We start from the raw sequence: 18,650 nt of genomic DNA on the forward strand, positions 1-18,650 counted from the left end.
ACATAACTGTACCGCAAGAAGAAAGAAAAACATGCCAGCAAGTTCATCCTCTGGGCCCCCAAGCCCTCTTTACAGCATTCCTTTCATAAATGTTCAGTGGCGGCATATTTTTTTTTAGAAACCAGAGTACTGGTATGTGGATGGGCTCCTTATGAAGCTACTTCTCTTCTTGGAGGGCTCCTTTATCACTCTCTCATCGCACCCTATTCTTTGACCCATGGTCCATAGTTATTCCAGGGTTGGATGAACACGCTCTTCTCCCTTCACTTACCCCCAAACATTGCCTCTGCCCCTTTTGAATGAACCTGGAGACTGCTTTAGCCTTGCTCTTTAAAATATGTGCACCTGTATGACAATGACATGTTAATGTGGGACACTGGTGTGAGGAGCAGGCGTGGCAGCATTCTGCAAGTTTGTATTAAATCAAAACACGGGACAACGGATTAGCTGTAACATTGTGTACGTTGTATTCCTGAATCCGAATTTGTTTAACCTTTCATGTTAAACAAAATGTACTTCTCTTTGAATTACAACATGCTTCCTTTCTATTTTTTCTCTTCCTTCTGCAAATCAGCACTCCTTCACCCTGTAGTTCCCCACAGTGGTATGGATTAGTTAAGTGTTAGCATATAAAAAACACCAGAAGTAAGCGAGCAACCATTAAAGAAGGTTTTCAGTTGAATACAGCAACAGTTTACAGTTACGTCATTTAGACTTCATACAATAGCCAAACACTTCAACCAACCCAAATATTTGCTCTGTACCTGGTGACTGAGGGGACATTGCTCTTTCGAGTATATCCAAGCACCAGCCCAACAGCAGTAGAATGCTAATCTATGGTTGTTAATTAACAGGACCTATATGTTTATAATGTTAATATGTTTCAATGAAGTTAGACTTTGTGTTAAAAGCATTTCAACATTACAAAAGCTGAGGAAACCAACAGATCTCTGTAGGATATAACACATTTTTATTCTCTATTTGAACAATCAGTTTAATCCAATCCTCACAGGCACATTTTTATAAAAGCCCAACACATTATTTCATGTCTCTGCATATAGTTTATAGTAAGAATATACAGTATGAATTTCTAAAACAGAATAACAAACTTTTGCCATTTCCAAGAAGGCAGATTATCCTTCTGGCGTGCACCCAAAGACATGAAATTGATTAGTATGACTGTCCAACACTTTCACTCTGCAGATTGGATAGCTTTCTGTCCTGGCCTCTAAGATTTAACCTTCCTCTTCTGTCTGTCCTCAAATGGTCACATTTGATTTGGTATTTAAAAGAAATAGGCCTGGGATACCACAATACATCAGTTGCATTTTGGACACCTTGATGGCCCTCTCGCACCATTCAAATACTAAACTGATTCCACATTTTGACTGAATATTTGCATGATTTCAAACTGCCTGTGTGATCTCAGTGCTGCTGAGACCCTCCACAATGTTAGCCACTGCATCATGAACCTCTGCAACTTCTCCACTCAAGCTTATGTCCTTTTTAATGTCCAAGTCAATCTTAGTGACAGGTATTTCCTCTGGGCTTTCGCTTCCATTAACACATTCCTCTGTCTGTTTAATAGTAGTGTCGGTAGGTTCTGCGCACTCCCCATTCATCTCTGTGATTGCCGCAACAACAGGGCCTTCTAAATCTCCATTTTCAATCTCTGCTGAGGATTTTGCATGCTCTTCAGCCTCAGCAGGAATTTCGCATCCAGTGACAGTTTCTGAAATCACAATCTCTGGAACTGGATTGACCACTTCCGGTTCTGCAGTCGTCTCAGTTCCTGAGGATTCCTGTGCAACGACTTCTTCTTTAGACCCTTCCTCCAAGATCTCAACTTTCTGGACATCCTCGGTTTCTTGTCCATCATCTGCAGCTGCCACTGGCTCATTCACATCTTCTTGTGCCTCAGATTCCTCTGGCTCAGCAGGTGACTCTGATGCTATTATTGGTGGCTCCTCCACAACTGATGCAGGTTCCTCAACTGCTACTACCTCCTCCACTTTTGGTTCTTCTACAGGAGCTAGTGGTTCTAGGACTTCTGTTGATGACTCTTTTGGTTCTGGGGCTGGAGCTGCCACTGGCTCTGATTCAGTCACCGAGTCGGGTTCAGGGGTCGGTACCACCTCCTGTTCTGGTTCTGATTTTGTAACTGATTCAGGAGTTGGTTCTTCCACCGGCTCTGGTTCAGGGGTTGACACTACCACCGGTTCTGGTTCTTCAACCAGCTCTGGTTCAGGGGATGGCACCACCACTGGTTCTGGTTCTGCCACAGGTGCTGATTCTTCCACTGGCTCTGATTCAGGTGCTGGTTCAGCAGCAGGCTCTGATTCAGGTGCTGAAGCAGCAGCAGGCTCTGGTTCAGGAGTTGGTTCTGCCACAAGCTCTGGTTCAGCAAGAGGCTCTGGTTCAGGTGCTGGAGCAGTGACAGGTTCTAGTTCTTTAGCTGGAGCAGCAACAGGCTCTGGTTCAGGTGCTGGAGCCACAGCAGGCTCTGGTTCTTTTTGAGCAGCTGCAGGTTCTGGTTCAGGTTCTGGAGTAGCAGCAGGCTCTGGTTCAGGTGCTGGAGCAGTAGCAGGCTCTGGTTCAGGTGCTGGAGCAGCAGCAGGCTCTGGTTCAGGTGCTGGAGCAGCAGCAGGCTCTGGTTCAGGTGCTGGAGCAGCAGCAGGCTCTGGTTCAGGTGCTGGAGCAGTAGCAGGCTCTGGTTCAGGTGCTGGAGCAGCAGCAGGCTCTGGTTCAGGTGCTGGAGCAGTAGCAGGCTCTGGTTCAGGTGCTGGAGCAGCAGCAGGCTCTGGTTCAGGTGCTGGAGCAGCAGCAGGCTCTGGTTCAGGTGCTGGAGCAGTAGCAGGCTCTGGTTCAGGTGCTGGAGCAGCAGCAGGCTCTGGTTCAGGTGCTGGAGCAGCAGCAGGCTCTGGTTCAGGTGCTGGAGCAGCAGCAGGCTCTGGTTCAGGTGCTGGAGCAGCAGCAGGCTCTGGTTCAGGTGCTGGAGCAGCAGCAGGCTCTGGTTCAGGTGTCGGAGCAACAGCAGGCTCTGGTTCAGGTGCCGGAGAAGGCTCCTCTTTGGAAGGTGGTTGCTCTGGTGCAGCAGGCTCTGGTTCAGAGGGTTTAGGTTTTTCTGTGATGCCCACAGCTTCACTCACAGCAGTGACTGCTGAACCAACAACCTCCTGCACAGCATTAACAGCCTTAGCAGTCACTTCCTCCACAAGAGGTGGCAGGGCTTCCTCTACTTTAGCCGCTAGCTGGGCTGCTGCTACTGCAGCAATGTCATTCTTGGCTTCTTTGGGATCAGTCACATCATAGGTATTCTTCTTCTTCTTAGTCAGTTTGTTCCCCATGGTTACCTTTAAGGAAACATGAATATGATAAGTATACAAAAAAATAACATATAACATAACAGATGACATACAGCTTATGTCTACATTTATGTCACACTGTCTATCTGTGTCATTGTGAAGTCCATAGGGGGAGAGATTGCCACACAGCAATACTTCCCTTCAGGAACTAAAAGAGAACTGGTGGTAAAGCTTTGTTTTGTACACAGTTGAAAGTAAAACATGCATTTTTGTAATCTACAACATGTTATAGGCCAATACAAATGTCCATGAGGACAATACCAGCAATGTACTTTGAAGCACTTTGGCACAGGTAAGAGACAATCCGGGAACTGTCCATAGTGCTGCAATGGGGCAATTAAGACGTGACGTCACAAGCACAGTGAATAAAAGCTTATGCCCAGTGGACTTTTTGGCTTAAGTAGCTTAAGTGGAGCCGCTCCATGGACAATTACTCATCAACTGGCCTGTTAAAGTGAGGTTGCGGTGTCTATGTTGGTCCTTTTTACGCATTACGCACCTTTGAATTACTGTTTAAATATGTGTGTGTATGTCGGCCTATACAACGGTGCGTTGCAGCCCAATGCAGCAAATGTGCGATGATTAAATTTCTTTCCGAGTTAACAGGTTTCTCCGATGCGCGAGAGGTCTGCGCGCACAGGAAGAGGCAATGCCGGTAACAAAGGAATGAACCATAAAGCAGAGCGTATTTCTGACGAAAGCGAGGAGCTGGGCTTGGATAGCAAAAAAACAATGTTCAGCTGCGCTCAAGGAGACTCTAAGCTTCAACAAAGGGACTTTATAGACAGGTTACATGCTTCATACAACCATCAAGATAAGAAGCTGGAGTGGTCTCCTCCATCCCCCATTTCTACCCTCCCACTGCCTCTCAGCTGCTCTGCCCTTTTTTGTTCATGATTAGAAAATGTCGCATATTTGCGCAAAAGTAACTAGATCTGTAATCCAAACACACATGTCTGTCTTCAACAGCCACAAACCACGTTCTATCAAATGTAAAATTCGACTATTCAATTTACGATAGCAGGTAAAACTACTGTAAAATACGCACGAAATCAAACCAGTTGAAATAGCGTGCAAGGAAAGGGCATAGGCTCATTTATACCTTTATTCACACTTTTTTTTTTTCTTCAATAATTGTCTAATTATGGTTCAAAAAGAAAGTATTTGAGCACCCACCTTATAAGTTCTTTTAGCTGGATTCCTGGTTGTGAAGATAAACCTTTGGAGTGACAGCTGCAGCTTTCGCCCCTGCTTTCCCAAGTGCACTGGGACTCAACTGAGTAGCGCCCCTCGCAATTCTCCAGACATCTGTCGCTATCACAATCCAGCCTGCCCACAATAGGCTGCCCTCCCAGAGAAATCCCTCCTCTAATGCACACACCCACTCCCTTTCCGACCGACACTTGTTCTGCTCAAATTATCACACGCTTTTTATTTTCTTGTCTTAAATTTCACTATATTAGGCTTATTTGTTTGCTAAATAGCAATGTCCACAACATGATCACACGCTTATATTTGCCCATTTGATTTAGTATTGGATATGCTGAGGCCACAGTGGCATAATGAGAAGAAATAAGGTTTATCTATGGGGTATGTTCTAAATATTTGTAAGTTTAAAATGTTTATTTGAACAGGTAGGTGATTGTATTATTAACACCCTTTAAATATGTTTTTCCCTAACAAAGTGACCTGGATAATATAGTGCTTTGTCTGAACTGAATGTATTAGATAAAAAAGAAGGCAAAAAGTACACCACTTTTACAGACCCCAGATGCATTGATAACAGGTTATAGGGAAATCATTGAAGTTGAAGGCTCATGTAAGCTCAAGTCCGCCATCTACTGGAGAATGTGTACAGCTTTTTTGTTAATAGTCTTATGCTCATCCAGTCATGAATAATGATTTTCAATTATTTTAAATCAGCAGGAAAAATAATCTTGTTTAAAATGAATCAATAGCCAAACAAAGGAGATCTTTGCAAAGCTTTATTAAGCAGTAGTTGAAGGGGACTGGAAATTATTAAATTTTGTTTGTCTGAATATGAAGATTACATGCTGAAATAAAAACAAGTCTAAATAGGCCTATTTTTGTGCCTTTGCCTTTGTGGCTTCTCACTGCAGGCTCATGCATAGTCTTGTTGTTTTTGACTGGCCTTTTGAAGGGAAATGAGTCCACTAATCCTTAATTCACTTCACATACCTCTTCATGGAGGACCTACAGCTACAGCAGTAGAAGAAAGCTCAATGACTGGGGCTTCAATCATTTTTATTTTCAATAGGCCTAATTATATCATGTGTTTATTTATTTGTTTTCATTTCAATAAAATAAAATCCTACCTATATTTTTAATAGGCCTTTTTAAAAACACAATGCTGTGCGCTAATATTAAAACTGAGGAAGAGCTGAATGTGTATTTTATCATCACGCACCCTGCCAAGTGTCATTTTGTACAACATTAGACAGTGTAGTGGACAGTGTACTGGACTCTGTAGTGGAATCTGTGGTTGTTGTTGTTGTTGTTGTTGTTGTTCTTTTATGGCGGTTGGCATCCAAGTGTTGCATTACCGCCAGACTTTATTCTTCAGACTTCATTTTCCAGAGTCCGACCGGCTTCATTCCAGGACTGACTCTTCTTCATCTTCCTCTCCTTCTTTGATGTTTGGTGCTTCTGCCGTACAGCTTTATTTTTTAGGCTTCATTCTTTAGGCTTTGATTTTTCCACTGATGTCGCTGCTTGGCAGCCGTGCATCTACGAGACTGGGGACCAGTGACGCCCCCACCTCTAGTTCTTCACTCTGATCACTCTGATTCCCCAAAAGTAGACCTCCATAATTTAGCGCTTTTAGCCGGATTTCTATTTCTGCCAGTTCAAGCTCTTTTGTTCCAAGGAATCTTCCTGCAGCTTTAGCAATGATCCTGATCCTTTCAGTTCTGCTTTGAGTTTAAGCAGCACAGTTTAAAACATCCAACATAAAGAGTACAAAATCCTCTATCCACAACCAAGCTATTCTCATTAATTCCGGAACTTCCACACTTGGAACCTCCACACTTGGAACCTTCACACTTCTTGGGAGCCATGCTGGCTTCTCTCACTGTATTTACTTTAACCTCGTTACTTGAAAAATTCTTGACTGCATCTGCATAGGATATACCTTGAGAGACCTTCATTTTCTGCACCTCAGCTGCTCTTTTGCTAAACCTGCATCCCCTGCAGGCAGAGCTATGTTCTTCCCCACACTTCAGTTTTGCTCCTTCGTCACACTTCCCATACTCGTGATCTCCTGCACATTTACCACATCTTTGCTTCCCTCTGCAGACGGCTGCAATATGCCCAAAGCGCTGGCACTTAAAGCAACGCAGGGGCGGCGGAACATATGGCCTGACGCTATAGCACATGTACCCAATGAACACCTCACTAGGCAGACATTTACCTTCAACTTTTATCATTATCGACAGGCTGCCACATCTTACCCCAGACCGGGTCACCTTCAACCGCCTAGCCTCCACCACTGTAGCTCCAGTCCGTCGTAGGGACGCCTACGATAACTCCTCTGACCGTGCTTCTTTCACCATCAGACACAAGAATGTCCTTTCCACCCAGACGTTTAGTTCCAATCGCCTCCCTTTGCTGTCCTTGCACACAACCAGTCCCTAAGGACTGTGTAGTGGACTCTGTAGTAGACTGTGTAGTCAGTGGACAGTGTAGTGGAATCTTTAGTGGACTCTGGACTTTGTAGTAGACTGTGTAGTGGACTCTGTAGTAGACTGTGTAGTGGACTCTGTAGTAGACTCTAGTACAGGGGTGGGCATACTACGGCCCGCGGGCCACATACGGCCGTTTGTCTTTAGTAGACTGTGTAGTGGCCCATGTAGGGGACAGTGTAGTGGGTAGTGTAGTGGACTCTGTAGTGGACAGTGTAGTGGACAGTGTAGCGGGCAGTGTAGGGGACAGTGTAGGGGACAGTGTAGTGGACTCTGTAGTGGACTCTGTAGTGGACAGTGTAGGGGACAGTGTAGTGGACTCTGTAGTGGACAGTGTAGTGGGCAGTGTAGGGGACAGTGTAGTGGACTCTGTAGTGGACAGTGTAGGGGACAGTGTAGGGGACAGTGTAGCGGGCCGTGTAGTGGACAGTGCAGTGGGCAGTGTAGTGGACACTGTAGTGGATAGTGTAGGGGACTCTGTAGTGGACTCTGTAGTGGACAGTGTAGCGGGCAGTGTAGGTGACAGTGTAGGGGACAGTGTAGTGGATAGTGTAGTGGACAGTGTAGCGGGCAGTGTAGTGGACAGTGTAGCGGGCAGTGTAGGGGTGTAGGGGACAGTGTAGGGGACAGTGTAGGGGACAGTGTAGTGGACAGTGTAGGGGACAGTGTAGCGGGCAGTGTAGGGGACAGTGTAGTGGATAGTGTAGTGGACAGTGTAGCGGGCAGTGTAGTGGACAGTGTAGCGGGCAGTGTAGGGGTGTAGGGGACAGTGTAGGGGGCAGGGTGTAGAGGACAGTGTAGCGGGCAGTGTAGGGGTGTAGGGGACAGTGTAGGGGACAGTGTAGCGGGCAGTGTGTAGGGGACAGTGTAGCGGGCAGTGCATTAGACGGTGTGATCCTTTTATCTGAGTTGCGTGAGCTGCGTGAGTTGCGTGAGCAGCTCGGGCTCTCGCTGTGGCTGAATCAAACGCCCTGTTGGCTTGTGCGTGAAGGCGGCGCTAGCGGAGCCCGGGCAGGGCCTCGTCTTTGTGGTCTCAGAGAGAAGATGGCTCCCGTCCTGGAGAAACAACTCCCGGCCGCTGCTGGGGCAGGCGACAACAACAATGAAGACGAAGAGGGTCAAAACCTCTGGCAAGTCTCTCTTTTACCTGTCTAATTTCTTTAATTACAATGTCTTGTAATAAAGCCATAAACATGAAAGTTTTGCTTTGTCACTGCTGCTCCCAAACAAGCACCACCGGCTAAGCACAGTGCTAGCAGCAGAGTTAGCTTCAGTGATTGCACCTACTTCATGTTTTTATGTGAGCGGCGCCGCAAACTGAGACTACAGTCAATAACTATAATAACACCACGAGGAATTGTCTTAACCTTGCTAATATAATCGTCACGTGTGACTTGTTGTCTGTGTTAGGGGGAGATTTGACAGCTCCTGCCTGGTTCAGAGCTAGCTGTTCCGACAGAAGGGAACAAGCTAGCTGTAACTTTAGGATCCAAGTCAACCCAGCTGATGATCCCACAGTACAAATAAATACATATTTATCTGGATCAATGTCTGTTCACAGCAGTTTTAAATACTTATGTACGAATGAGTATTCGGTTGTTGAACATAATACGCTTTTTATTTGTAGGACATACTGGTTTTCTGCAAAATACTTGACCATTTCCTGTTTTTGTCATGTTGAAAATGCCAATGCCCCTGTTTTTCCAGTGCTGAAAATGAGAACAAAACAAAAAGCTTCAATATGATATAATATGACAGTGTAAACTTGTACATACATGTCTAAAATGTGCTTCTTTCTGCAGGACCTCCATACTGAGTGAAGTCTCAACCAGATCAAATTCAAAGTTACCATCAGGGAAAAATATTCTGATATTTGGTAAGTATCGATGCATTGTTGAATTGTATATTTTAATGTCAGTGTTGTTGTAGAATTAATGACAAATGTATGGTATTTTTATTATATGTGTCAAATAATAATGAACACTATTGTTTAGTAGTGACAATAACATGACTTTTTTTCAGGTGAGGATGGATCAGGAAAAACAACACTTATGGCCAAACTTCAAGGAGCAGACCACAACAAAAAAGGGAGGGGGCTGGAGTATCTTTACTTAAGCGTTCACGATGAAGACCGAGACGGTGAGTGTACTTAGTAATGAGTCGACAGCCCCGAAATAAACTCAAAAATGTATCAATTAATATGTCTAATTTGCCGTTATTTCAGATCTTACACGGTGCAATGTTTGGATTCTGGATGGAGACCTTTACCACAAGGGTCTGCTTAAGTTTGCGGTTTCGCCTCAGACCTTACCTGACTGTTTAGCTATGTTCGTTGTGGATATGTCACGGCCGTGGACCGTTATGGAGTCACTGAAGAAGTGGGCGAGCGTGCTTCGCGATCACATAGACAAGCTCAAGGTTACACCAGAGGATATCAGAGAAATGGAACAAAAAAGTAAGTACGGTTTAATATGTTCTGACTAAATATGTCTGAGAGAATAGCGGTTTCTGTTTCATAACATCTTCATTTAAAAAGTGTATCGGGCCACATAAACATTCGCAATTGCCTCTACAGGGTGCATAGAAAATGTGTTTAACGGTAGAAATAGTTAAACTCTTACATAATGCTATACACAGGGTGCTTTGGAACTGGGGAAAAAGGAGATTGGTCACTGTGTAGCATGAAAGGCAAGCTCTTTATAATGTTTGACTTTATCATGGCTGTTTCTAGGTCATCACCAGCGAGGCCCATGATCCTCAGCTGTGTGCTCTGCCTCCAGGCCACTTCAGATCAATGGTTGTTCTTGTTCATTTTCAAAGTCTCCTTGTTTCACATGAACTGTTTTTGATAATTTTGTCCTTTTAAATGTCATGTCTGTGGGGCATTTGGAGACATTTGCATAGCTTCTTGCTAAGCGTTAATGTGAGACTTGCTCATCAGAACGTGTCTTTACATGCCGTCTCAAGTGTCAAGTGGTAAAACATGGGCCTACGCTGATAAAGGTGTAGCTAATTTGAAGTTGATGGTTTTAGTTCAACTTCCTTGTTTCAGGTGATGCTGTTTGAACAATGACTGAATATGAATACAGGTCCCTCAAAGCAACATGAGTTTGGGGCTGCACGATTTCAGTTCAGAGTTTAAAAAAAAGTATTGCAATTTGTACATTATTTTTATTGTTAATAAAAAAATAATTTATTGTCCATGAGCAATAATGTCTGAGAAAATATATTTTTCTTGTGGACATTCTATTCCCCCCCCCAAAAATGGCAACATCTGTGATTTAGTAATCGCCCCAATTCAAATTAGGATTCGATTGCAATATATTGTGCAGCCCTATTGCACTTGTACTTGATTAACTTTATGCAGAAGTTTTTTTCAGGATGATATTTGCACTCAGTGGCAAATTCACAGCTTAAAGCATAGCATATCTTAAATCATAGCCTGATGTTTTGAGAAGCTAAAATTAAGCTGTATTTGAACACTGTGAGAAGGGCACAGCTCAATATATCTGATTATAGAATCAGAAAGGGTTTATTGCCATTGTCAATGAACTGAATTCACAAACATCGGAACTTGTCTTGGTGATTCGGTGCAACATAAAACAATTTTAAAAGAAGTAGTGAAACAGGATTGTGAGTCTAATAAATCATCGAGATTTTGTATGAAGAGTGAGGCACAGGAACTATGTTTATAGTTATTAAATCTGTTTAAGAAAAAAAAAGCTCAAACTTAAAAGTATTAGTCTACTAGTCGAACCATTATTTCTATTGTACATTAAAATACATTATCAACACAATCATTTTAAAATGGTGAAGGCTTCTAGACAGAATATTTAAGAATAAAGTATATTATTTATGAAAATAGGAAACTGGTTATACATTTTCACAATAATATCACTGTCTTTTGTTGCATACAAGGTATTTTTGTATGTGGTTTAGAGTATGTATAGTCCAGATAACAATTATAATTATCAAAATAAAATTACGATTATTGTTTTGAAATTAGCTTAGAATAATCGATCAAAAGTTGCAGCCGTAATATTGGTAAATCTCTTCTGTCAATAATTCACTATTAATACATTGTCAGGTTGTCCCGTGATATTATGCTCACCAATGTGGGCTACAAAAGTGTCTTTTAAAGGTTGGGCTTTACCCTTAACCGCGACATAACCTTTTCATGTTATTCACCTCTTGTCATTGTCACTATTAATGTTTTATTACATTAGAAGATTTGAAGTAAATGTGTATTTAAAGCCGTCGGATCAGAGTTGTAGTGTTATATTTGTGAGACTGCTGGGAAGTAGGATGACATATTTGTTGAGGGCAGCTGGCAGACGCCCTGCTCCTCTCTGGGTGGCTTGGGTCCTGTGAGTCTTGCAGGCCTCTTGCATCATGGGTACAGCCCTCAGACAACAGCGTCAGCGACAGGAAGTAAACGGAGCCGCTTTGAGTTCAGGCAGTAGGCCGGACACCCAAACGCCCGCTGTGCTGAAACTCATGCTGCTGCTGCTGCTGCTGGAATTGTTCTTGGTCAAATTACAGGTTATGCTTTTTGTTGGGCCAAGGTTTGAAACACGGAAAATTTATATTTTCATACCAACGCTTGGTTTGAACATACCACTCACTGCTCACTCTTTAACTTGTAAACTATGACGCTTTTATTCAAGTTGGTTTTACTGCGTGAACAAACTGTCACCTTAGAGACGCTAGTAGGCATTGGTTTATTGGTTTACTTTATATTGGTGTCTGTAGACCTCACCTTTCATTTGTAAAATAGATAAAGGGCCAAAGTCTCTTTCACTTTTCTTACAACTTTGTACGGTTGTTACAATGAAAATCATGCACCCTAATCATTGTACCCTTACTACTCAGCTGCTTTCATAAAACATGAATGTAGTTTTTAGACTTCTATATTTAAATGCAAATATTGTTTTTTTTAGATTTTTTCTTATTATTACTAACCTAAAATGCAATAGAAGATCCTGTCCATGTTCAAAAGCCTGTCACATTTCAGTCTGGTGGACTTAAACACATACTTTAGTTACTGAGGGCTTAAGTTTACATGAAATAACTGCTGGCCTCACATGCTAATCCCATGTGTGAATGTGAAGGCGTTGTGTTTTGTCCCTGTCTGCATTCCCTGAGCTGCTGCTGAGGAAGTGGGCCAAAACATCCTGGTTGTGAACCTAGCTGAAGCTCTGCACAGCTGGGAGCACAGGAAGCTTCTGGTTTATTAAAGCACATGATCAAATGCAGCTTTTTGTAGATTTCCTTGATCAATATACTGTATATAATATTTGTATCTTATGTCTTTGTTTCCTCTAGTGGTAAAATCCTTTCAGGAGTACACAGAGCCCGAGGAGGCCACCCCGTCCTCCCCTCAGAGAAGAGCTCCTGCAGGGCCAGAGGATGACGCTGTGGTTTTGCCGCTTGGAGACAACGTACTAACGCACAACCTGGGCATTCCAGTGCTAGTAGTTTGCACAAAGGTGAGTACTAGAGTTTCCCATAAGCAGGAAGGCGGAGGCCTTAAACCAAAGACAAACACATGGTCTCACCTGGAACATTTAGTTTCAAAGCCGCTAATCCTAACCATCATTGAGTACCAACAAAAAGATCAGTGTCCTAAACTGAACAATGAAATGATAACCTTTTATATTTTAGCAATATGCTGCACTTACATATAACATGAAGTTTTATTTAAACTAATTGTGTCCTGAATCTTGGCAAAAAGGTTTGTTTTAATGTTACCGATATTTTATTTTTCAATTTTGTTGCACATAGGGTTTATTGACAGGAAAGTTCAGTGTGAAATGGGGGATGAGAGACAAGGGAGTAAATTGCATGTTAAAAAAAGTCTATTTTGCCAATGACATTTGACCATCGCAGCTACAGTCTGAGACATTATATATATTGTATGTATTTACATTTTTAAGTGCTCACTACTAAATAAATGCAAGTCATCATACTTTAAATGCCTAGTATCATATTTCCATGGCGTTATTGTAATATATTCTGAACCATTGTCCTGTAACAAGCCTGCATTATTGTATTATAAGGCAACAGCTTGTTTTAGAACACAGTGAAACATCAGCCCAGGTTCACATGCCTCTGTGACTAGAACATTTACCTCATACTTCCCTCTACCATCCGAGCCCGTTTGTCAGGGCTTCACTTTATTACCCGTCTTTTATTTGTATTGTGAGTTTAATGTGTCTCTAAATAAATATATTAAATGACTCTGTGTACAAATTGCGACCTAAAAATAATCTTTCCTTTTCAGTGTGATGCAGTCGCTGTATTGGAAAAGGAGCAAGACTACAGAGATGAGCACTTTGATTTCATCCAGTCTCACATCAGAACATTTTGTCTACAATGTATCCTTTCCATTTCAAATATATTATGGCTACTGTGTTCCAAGGCTTCATATAGAACTTAAAATGCATTAGTTGAATCATTTGAATCAAATTATGTCTTTAACTCCACTAATTAGATGGAGCTGGCTTGATCTACACTTCAGTCAAAGAAGAAAAGAATCTGGATTTGCTTTACAAATATATAGTTCATAAATTGTATGACTTCCGGTTCACCACGCCTGCCTTAGTGGTGGAGAAAGATGCAGTTTTCATGTAAGTAACTGTTTTTAAAATAATCATGCCATAATATTATATTTTGAGTGTTAGCACCCACACTATTTGTGCCCTGTTTTTTTTCAGTCCATCTGGATGGGACAATGAGAAAAAAATTGGAATTTTGCACGAAAACTTATCAACAGTAAGACCAGAAGATCCTTTTGAGGATTTTATTACACAGCCACCAGTGCGAAAGGTAAGGAAATAACTATTCAAACACATTGTACTGATGGCGGTCACCCTTTGTCAACCCATTTTTCCCAAATTTACTTTTCAGCTGGTGCATGACAAAGAAATCTGCTCTGAGGATGAGCAGGTTTTCCTCATGAAGCAGCAGGTGTGTACTACACACATGGCAGTGTTTTAAAATGCACTACACTTTTCACTCTCTGCGCTGACATTCGATATTCAGTTCAAATCAATTTGACGTCACAAAGACTGTGCCTTTGAAGTTTTTCTAGTTTAGTTCTTGTGTAATGTTTATATTTTCTACTTTCCTAGTCGTTACTAGCAAAGCAGCCAGCCACACCGACAAGAGGAGCCACAGTGAGTTGTTGTACAGTGTCATCATACAATGCCCTTTATAGAGTCACTGCAGTGTTTTTTCTGTTGTAGGAGTCTCCAGCTCGTACAGCCTCAGGTTCACCCAGACCTGCAGGCCGAGGCCAAACCGGTGTCACGGCTGGGTCCATGGCTGCTGTCAAGAAGCCGGATCCAAACATGAAAGGTAGAAGTCAAAAAGACATTAAAGCTAAGCTTCAGTTGCACTGCCCGTCAGCCTTTAAGTGTGCTACAGAACAGGGCCTGAGGGGGGCAGTGTTGAACACAGATGTGGACTTGTGTGTGCCATGAGAAATGTATTGCCAAGGTTTGTTGTGAAGTATATAAACTGTTTTTGGATGTTTTAGTCTCTAATGTCTCGATTATTTTTGCATTTCAAACAGGGCATTTACAACATCTGATTAACTATGGCTCTAAAACTATTTATTGTATTTCCTGTAGCAGGTGCAGCCAATGAGGGAGTGCTGGCTAACTTCTTCAACAGTCTGCTGAGTAAAAAGACTGGGTCTCCCGGGGGCCCTGCGTCTCCTGTCGGGGCCGGAGTACAAGGCTCTGCCAAGAAAACAGGTATCGTCTAAAGTCTGTTTAAGTCAAGAAAACAATTGCTACAATAGCAGCATGTCTTGAGGATTGTCTTGAGTTTTTCAGTCTGAAATAAACATTCAAAGGAGAACGTGCCTTTAATCTTGAACCTCTTAAATCTGAGGAGTTGTCAGGCCTGTATGTTCTTCCCTTCAGCATCCACCCATCTGCATCCCTTATACAGCCCCAGGCACACACTCAAGACCAAGGAAAAGTCACAACTATTTGGATCTTTTCCTTGGTGTTGATTTTGAGTGGGTCTGTTTGCATTTGATTGTCATGGCTCGACTAACTTATAACGTTTCCTATCGTGCATGTGTTCTCGTCATGCTTCATTTGACTTTTAACCGGCAAGACAATGCAGTACCTCAGGATTTGAGACTTGAGCTTGGGAAAACACATCTGCATATTGGTTCACAAGCAATATTAGTACCTCAAACCTAAAATAAAACATAGATATAACACTCCATGAGTACCCTTTGTAGCATGTACCTGTGGCAGTGAACCCACCATTGGCAGCATCTCACCTCCATCCTCCCTCCATCTGCTTGCTGACCTCATCTTTGACACAGACGCTACAGGAGATTACTTTTGGTGTTTTTGTTCTCTGCCTCTTTTCCAAGGGCAGAAGCCGGGTTTGACTGACGTCCAGGCAGAGTTGGACAGGATGACACGAAAGCAGGACTCCATGGTTTCAGCGAACAATTTACCGGCGCCAGAGAGCGAAGCGTGAAGGCAACAAATCAGCATCATCATCCACAGCGTTAATCCTCTGGAAGATAAATGTGTATGTGAGCATAAAATAATGACCAAATTCCCAATTCTTCTAACAGACAGCACACAGTGGTTTGGACAAAATGAGGTTTAGGTGGCGATCGAATGTGATAATGGGAGAACAGAGGAGAGGGAGAGATGGGAGACACAGGTGTTGATGAGGGACTTGTGCTTGGCTTTATCCTGTTCTCTCGTCAACTGTAAATGTCATTTTGTGACGGATGTCGGTTTATGGAAACGTGTGCACACTCCCTGGCAACAGCCCTGAAGCGCTGGGCTGCGGGTCGCTAATGTAAAACACGCTCTCTCTCGGGGTAAATAAGTGGAAATACTTCTGGTTCAACTTAAGTTATGGAAGGAATTTTGTTGTGATTGGAAAGGTATTTAAAATGTTACTCTTCACTTAGAAAATAAATTAAACTATTTGCAAACATTATGTAGTATGTACAAAATGTTGGATATACTTATGTATTTATACAAAGTTATTTTTATTTTATTTTTGTTCACCATTTATTGGTTTAAACATTCATCTGTATAACACTTTAAAATGCCACTGACGTCACGACACTAATGACTTGTCCAGACAGTGCACCATATCGCCATCTCAAAGATCCTGTAAATATACTTTGAAAATCTATTCAGGTTAACTTTGACATTTCAAAGATGCAATTCTTTTTGAGCTTCAGCGTAGACTAAATGAGACGAGTAGATATTTGATAGGCCAGAGTTTGCAACAAAATGACTTCTTCAGCTCCAGCTGTGTATATTTGGGGAGGGAACAGTGCAGCGTCTTTCCTACTATTACTCCCAAGTGCCTCGCAGAGTTAGCTGGTTTTGTCATTGTGGACGTGCTTTGAGGAAATGCTCTGTCGTGTTATTGGTTAAAGGTGTTTGCCCTTTTCTTGTCATTCAAATAATTTATTTCTTTTTACATTATTGTCATTGTGCAACAAGCCTGTGGTCTTTTATTTTGAAATGATATATGTGGCCTAGAAATTTGAAATCTGTAGAGAAATAGATTGGATGCCTTCAAGCGAACTGCTGATACTGTATTATTAGAAACCACATGATCCGTATCTCAATTGAACAGTTAAAACCACTCGCTTTGCTGCCAAACCAGATATATTGTTGAGTAGCTGTTGTTGAAACGAAATCTGATCTAAAAAGCGTCATATTTGCAGCTAAGGGTTTCTCATACTATTCAAACTGTTTCCTGCATGATGAACATTCCCAAATGTAGCTGCTGTAGGAACACCAGTGCAGACATTTTTAGCTTTTTTGTTTTGGGGTGTGTGATTGTGCCCTTTTCAGTCTGACCATTGCCTTCACTGTACTGCTATGTTCTTCACACTGGCACCTTGCCTTGACTCTATTGATATGTGTATTCTAGTCTGTTATTTTCCTGTAATTTTTTTTTTTTTTTTTTTTACAATTCTGTTATATCAACTGTTTAAAGGTTTACACCATAATGTCATATGTCAACCTAATATCAAACCATATGCAAGAACTTGCTTAATCCTATGGATGTTAAGTGCCTCTTTCTTCAAAATAGAAGCAGAAGGGGATGCAACTTTCATACAGTAGTCATAAATGACATGTAACCAAAGAAAAATCAAGGTAAAATGTTGTTTTGCATCCATATGATTAACCAGTTTTCCCTTGGCCTGCATGGAGCCTGTGCATCCCAGGCCTCTGCCTGATGCTGCTGCTTCCACTACAGTAAATAGATCCTCAGATGTTGCAAATTCCCAGTTTGAAATGCAAAATGCGGCATTACATTTGGGAATGTGACAACCGAAACTCTTTAACACCATTTATCTTTACAATTCGAATTCTAGTACAAATTGACAACACTTAGGCACTTATCCCCCCCACTTTTTATGTTTTTGCCTTTGATATAATCTTGTAGACTGTACAGCAGGAACAACTGCCCCCTAAGTTGGTAAAGCACAATTTAAACATCTTGGAAGTGGCACAGTAAATTCAAACCAGCCCTTTGTCTGGGCAAATAACATAAGCATGAAACATCTCAGGCAAAAGAAAAACCTTAACTCTCAGCAAAGTAAATAAATGCATTTGCCTCTGAAACCTTTTGAAAAGTGCTACCTTTTAATGGTTTCTTTGACATAAGAAATACAGTTAATGAATTATTTAACACATTTCAAGCCTTTATTTTGATTTATTCAAAGCGGTTTACTTTTTTTCCTTTTTTGGTACAAGCAAGTTTTGTTGTTTGGGAACTTGGTATGAAGTCATCCCATCCTATACATTAGAGCCACCACTGTTAAATTTGGCATTATCTGAGTGGAATGATGCTCCCATGCTGCGCACTTTGAAAGTTGCACTTGCTCTTTGTACAGTTTGAACTAAACCATGATCAGTTCTAACTTTTGTACTGAATACTGTTGGAACGCAACTGCCTCTTCACTTCTTAACTCAATTGCCTTCGACCACTATTGACTGGCGTCTACACATTTAACGGGCTACAAGCATCCGCTTTAGCCTGTTTGTAATCAGGATAAGTCCATTGTGAGCACATGGCTGTTTTTCTGTCCTGAAGGTTGATTGTAAAACACGAGTCGCTTATAAGCAGCAGCCATGTGGATTCTAGCTCATGCTACAAAGAAACCATGTTAATCGAACCCCCTGGCTTCAATAAAACAAGAATCCAAACTGTAGTGAGTCTATTGTTTTGCATTACATGCTCCTAACAACACTAATAACACATGACATTGGTTACTGTCACTGATGATTCTAAATTCACCTGTATCAATATCGGTTTAGTCTAGGTTCATTCTTACTTTCACATCAAGGCCATTCGCTTTTGGCAATAACAAAAAGGACCATAATCCCAAATAAATGTGCTAAAGAAAAACGTTCTTCACAGGGTGGTTGGCATTTCCTTTAGAATTGAGAACCTAGGAGCCAGCTGAGACTATCACCAGTTACACTTTTTATAATGAAGGCTAATATATCGACATAGGTGAGCTGGTATTAGGCCTTAGAGGCTCAGAAGGAAGTGTCTGGGGAGGGGA

The 18,650-nt window shown here is 41.9% G+C and overlaps 2 protein-coding genes across 4 annotated transcripts; one reads left to right on the plus strand and one right to left on the minus strand.

The window, feature by feature from the left end:
- Nucleotides 1-953: 953 nt before the first annotated feature.
- Nucleotides 954-4,714, minus strand: LOC140381346 (uncharacterized). Of its 3 annotated transcripts, none has more exons than XM_072465393.1 (3): nt 4,542-4,714; nt 2,171-3,353; nt 954-2,140 (listed from the first exon to the last, which is right to left on the minus strand). In XM_072465393.1, exons 2-3 carry the CDS (start codon nt 3,345-3,347, stop codon nt 1,407-1,409), a joined length of 1,911 nt encoding a protein of 636 aa, XP_072321494.1. In that variant the 5' UTR covers nt 3,348-3,353; nt 4,542-4,714; the 3' UTR covers nt 954-1,406. The 3 variants fall into 3 exon arrangements, with proteins under 3 accessions (XP_072321494.1, XP_072321495.1, XP_072321493.1); XM_072465394.1 differs by having other exon boundaries at nt 954-2,006; nt 2,049-3,353; XM_072465392.1 differs by having other exon boundaries at nt 954-3,353; nt 4,542-4,713.
- Nucleotides 4,715-8,023: 3,309 nt separating this feature from the next.
- On the plus strand, nt 8,024-18,293 carry dync1li2 (dynein, cytoplasmic 1, light intermediate chain 2). Its single transcript, XM_072465395.1, has 13 exons — nt 8,024-8,196; nt 8,869-8,942; nt 9,089-9,205; nt 9,291-9,521; nt 12,392-12,555; nt 13,350-13,443; nt 13,560-13,695; nt 13,783-13,894; nt 13,976-14,035; nt 14,200-14,244; nt 14,314-14,425; nt 14,701-14,826; nt 15,465-18,293. The coding sequence occupies exons 1-13, from the start codon at nt 8,111-8,113 to the stop codon at nt 15,572-15,574; spliced, it is 1,467 nt and encodes a 488-aa protein (XP_072321496.1). The 5' UTR covers nt 8,024-8,110; the 3' UTR covers nt 15,575-18,293.
- Nucleotides 18,294-18,650: the final 357 nt, after the last annotated feature.

This window comes from Eucyclogobius newberryi, unplaced genomic scaffold, assembly GCF_026437365.1.
Source record: "Eucyclogobius newberryi isolate DKJ021-1_F unplaced genomic scaffold, fEucNew1.0.hap1 SCAF_5, whole genome shotgun sequence".
NCBI classification, from domain to species: Eukaryota; Metazoa; Chordata; class Actinopteri; order Gobiiformes; family Gobiidae; genus Eucyclogobius; species Eucyclogobius newberryi.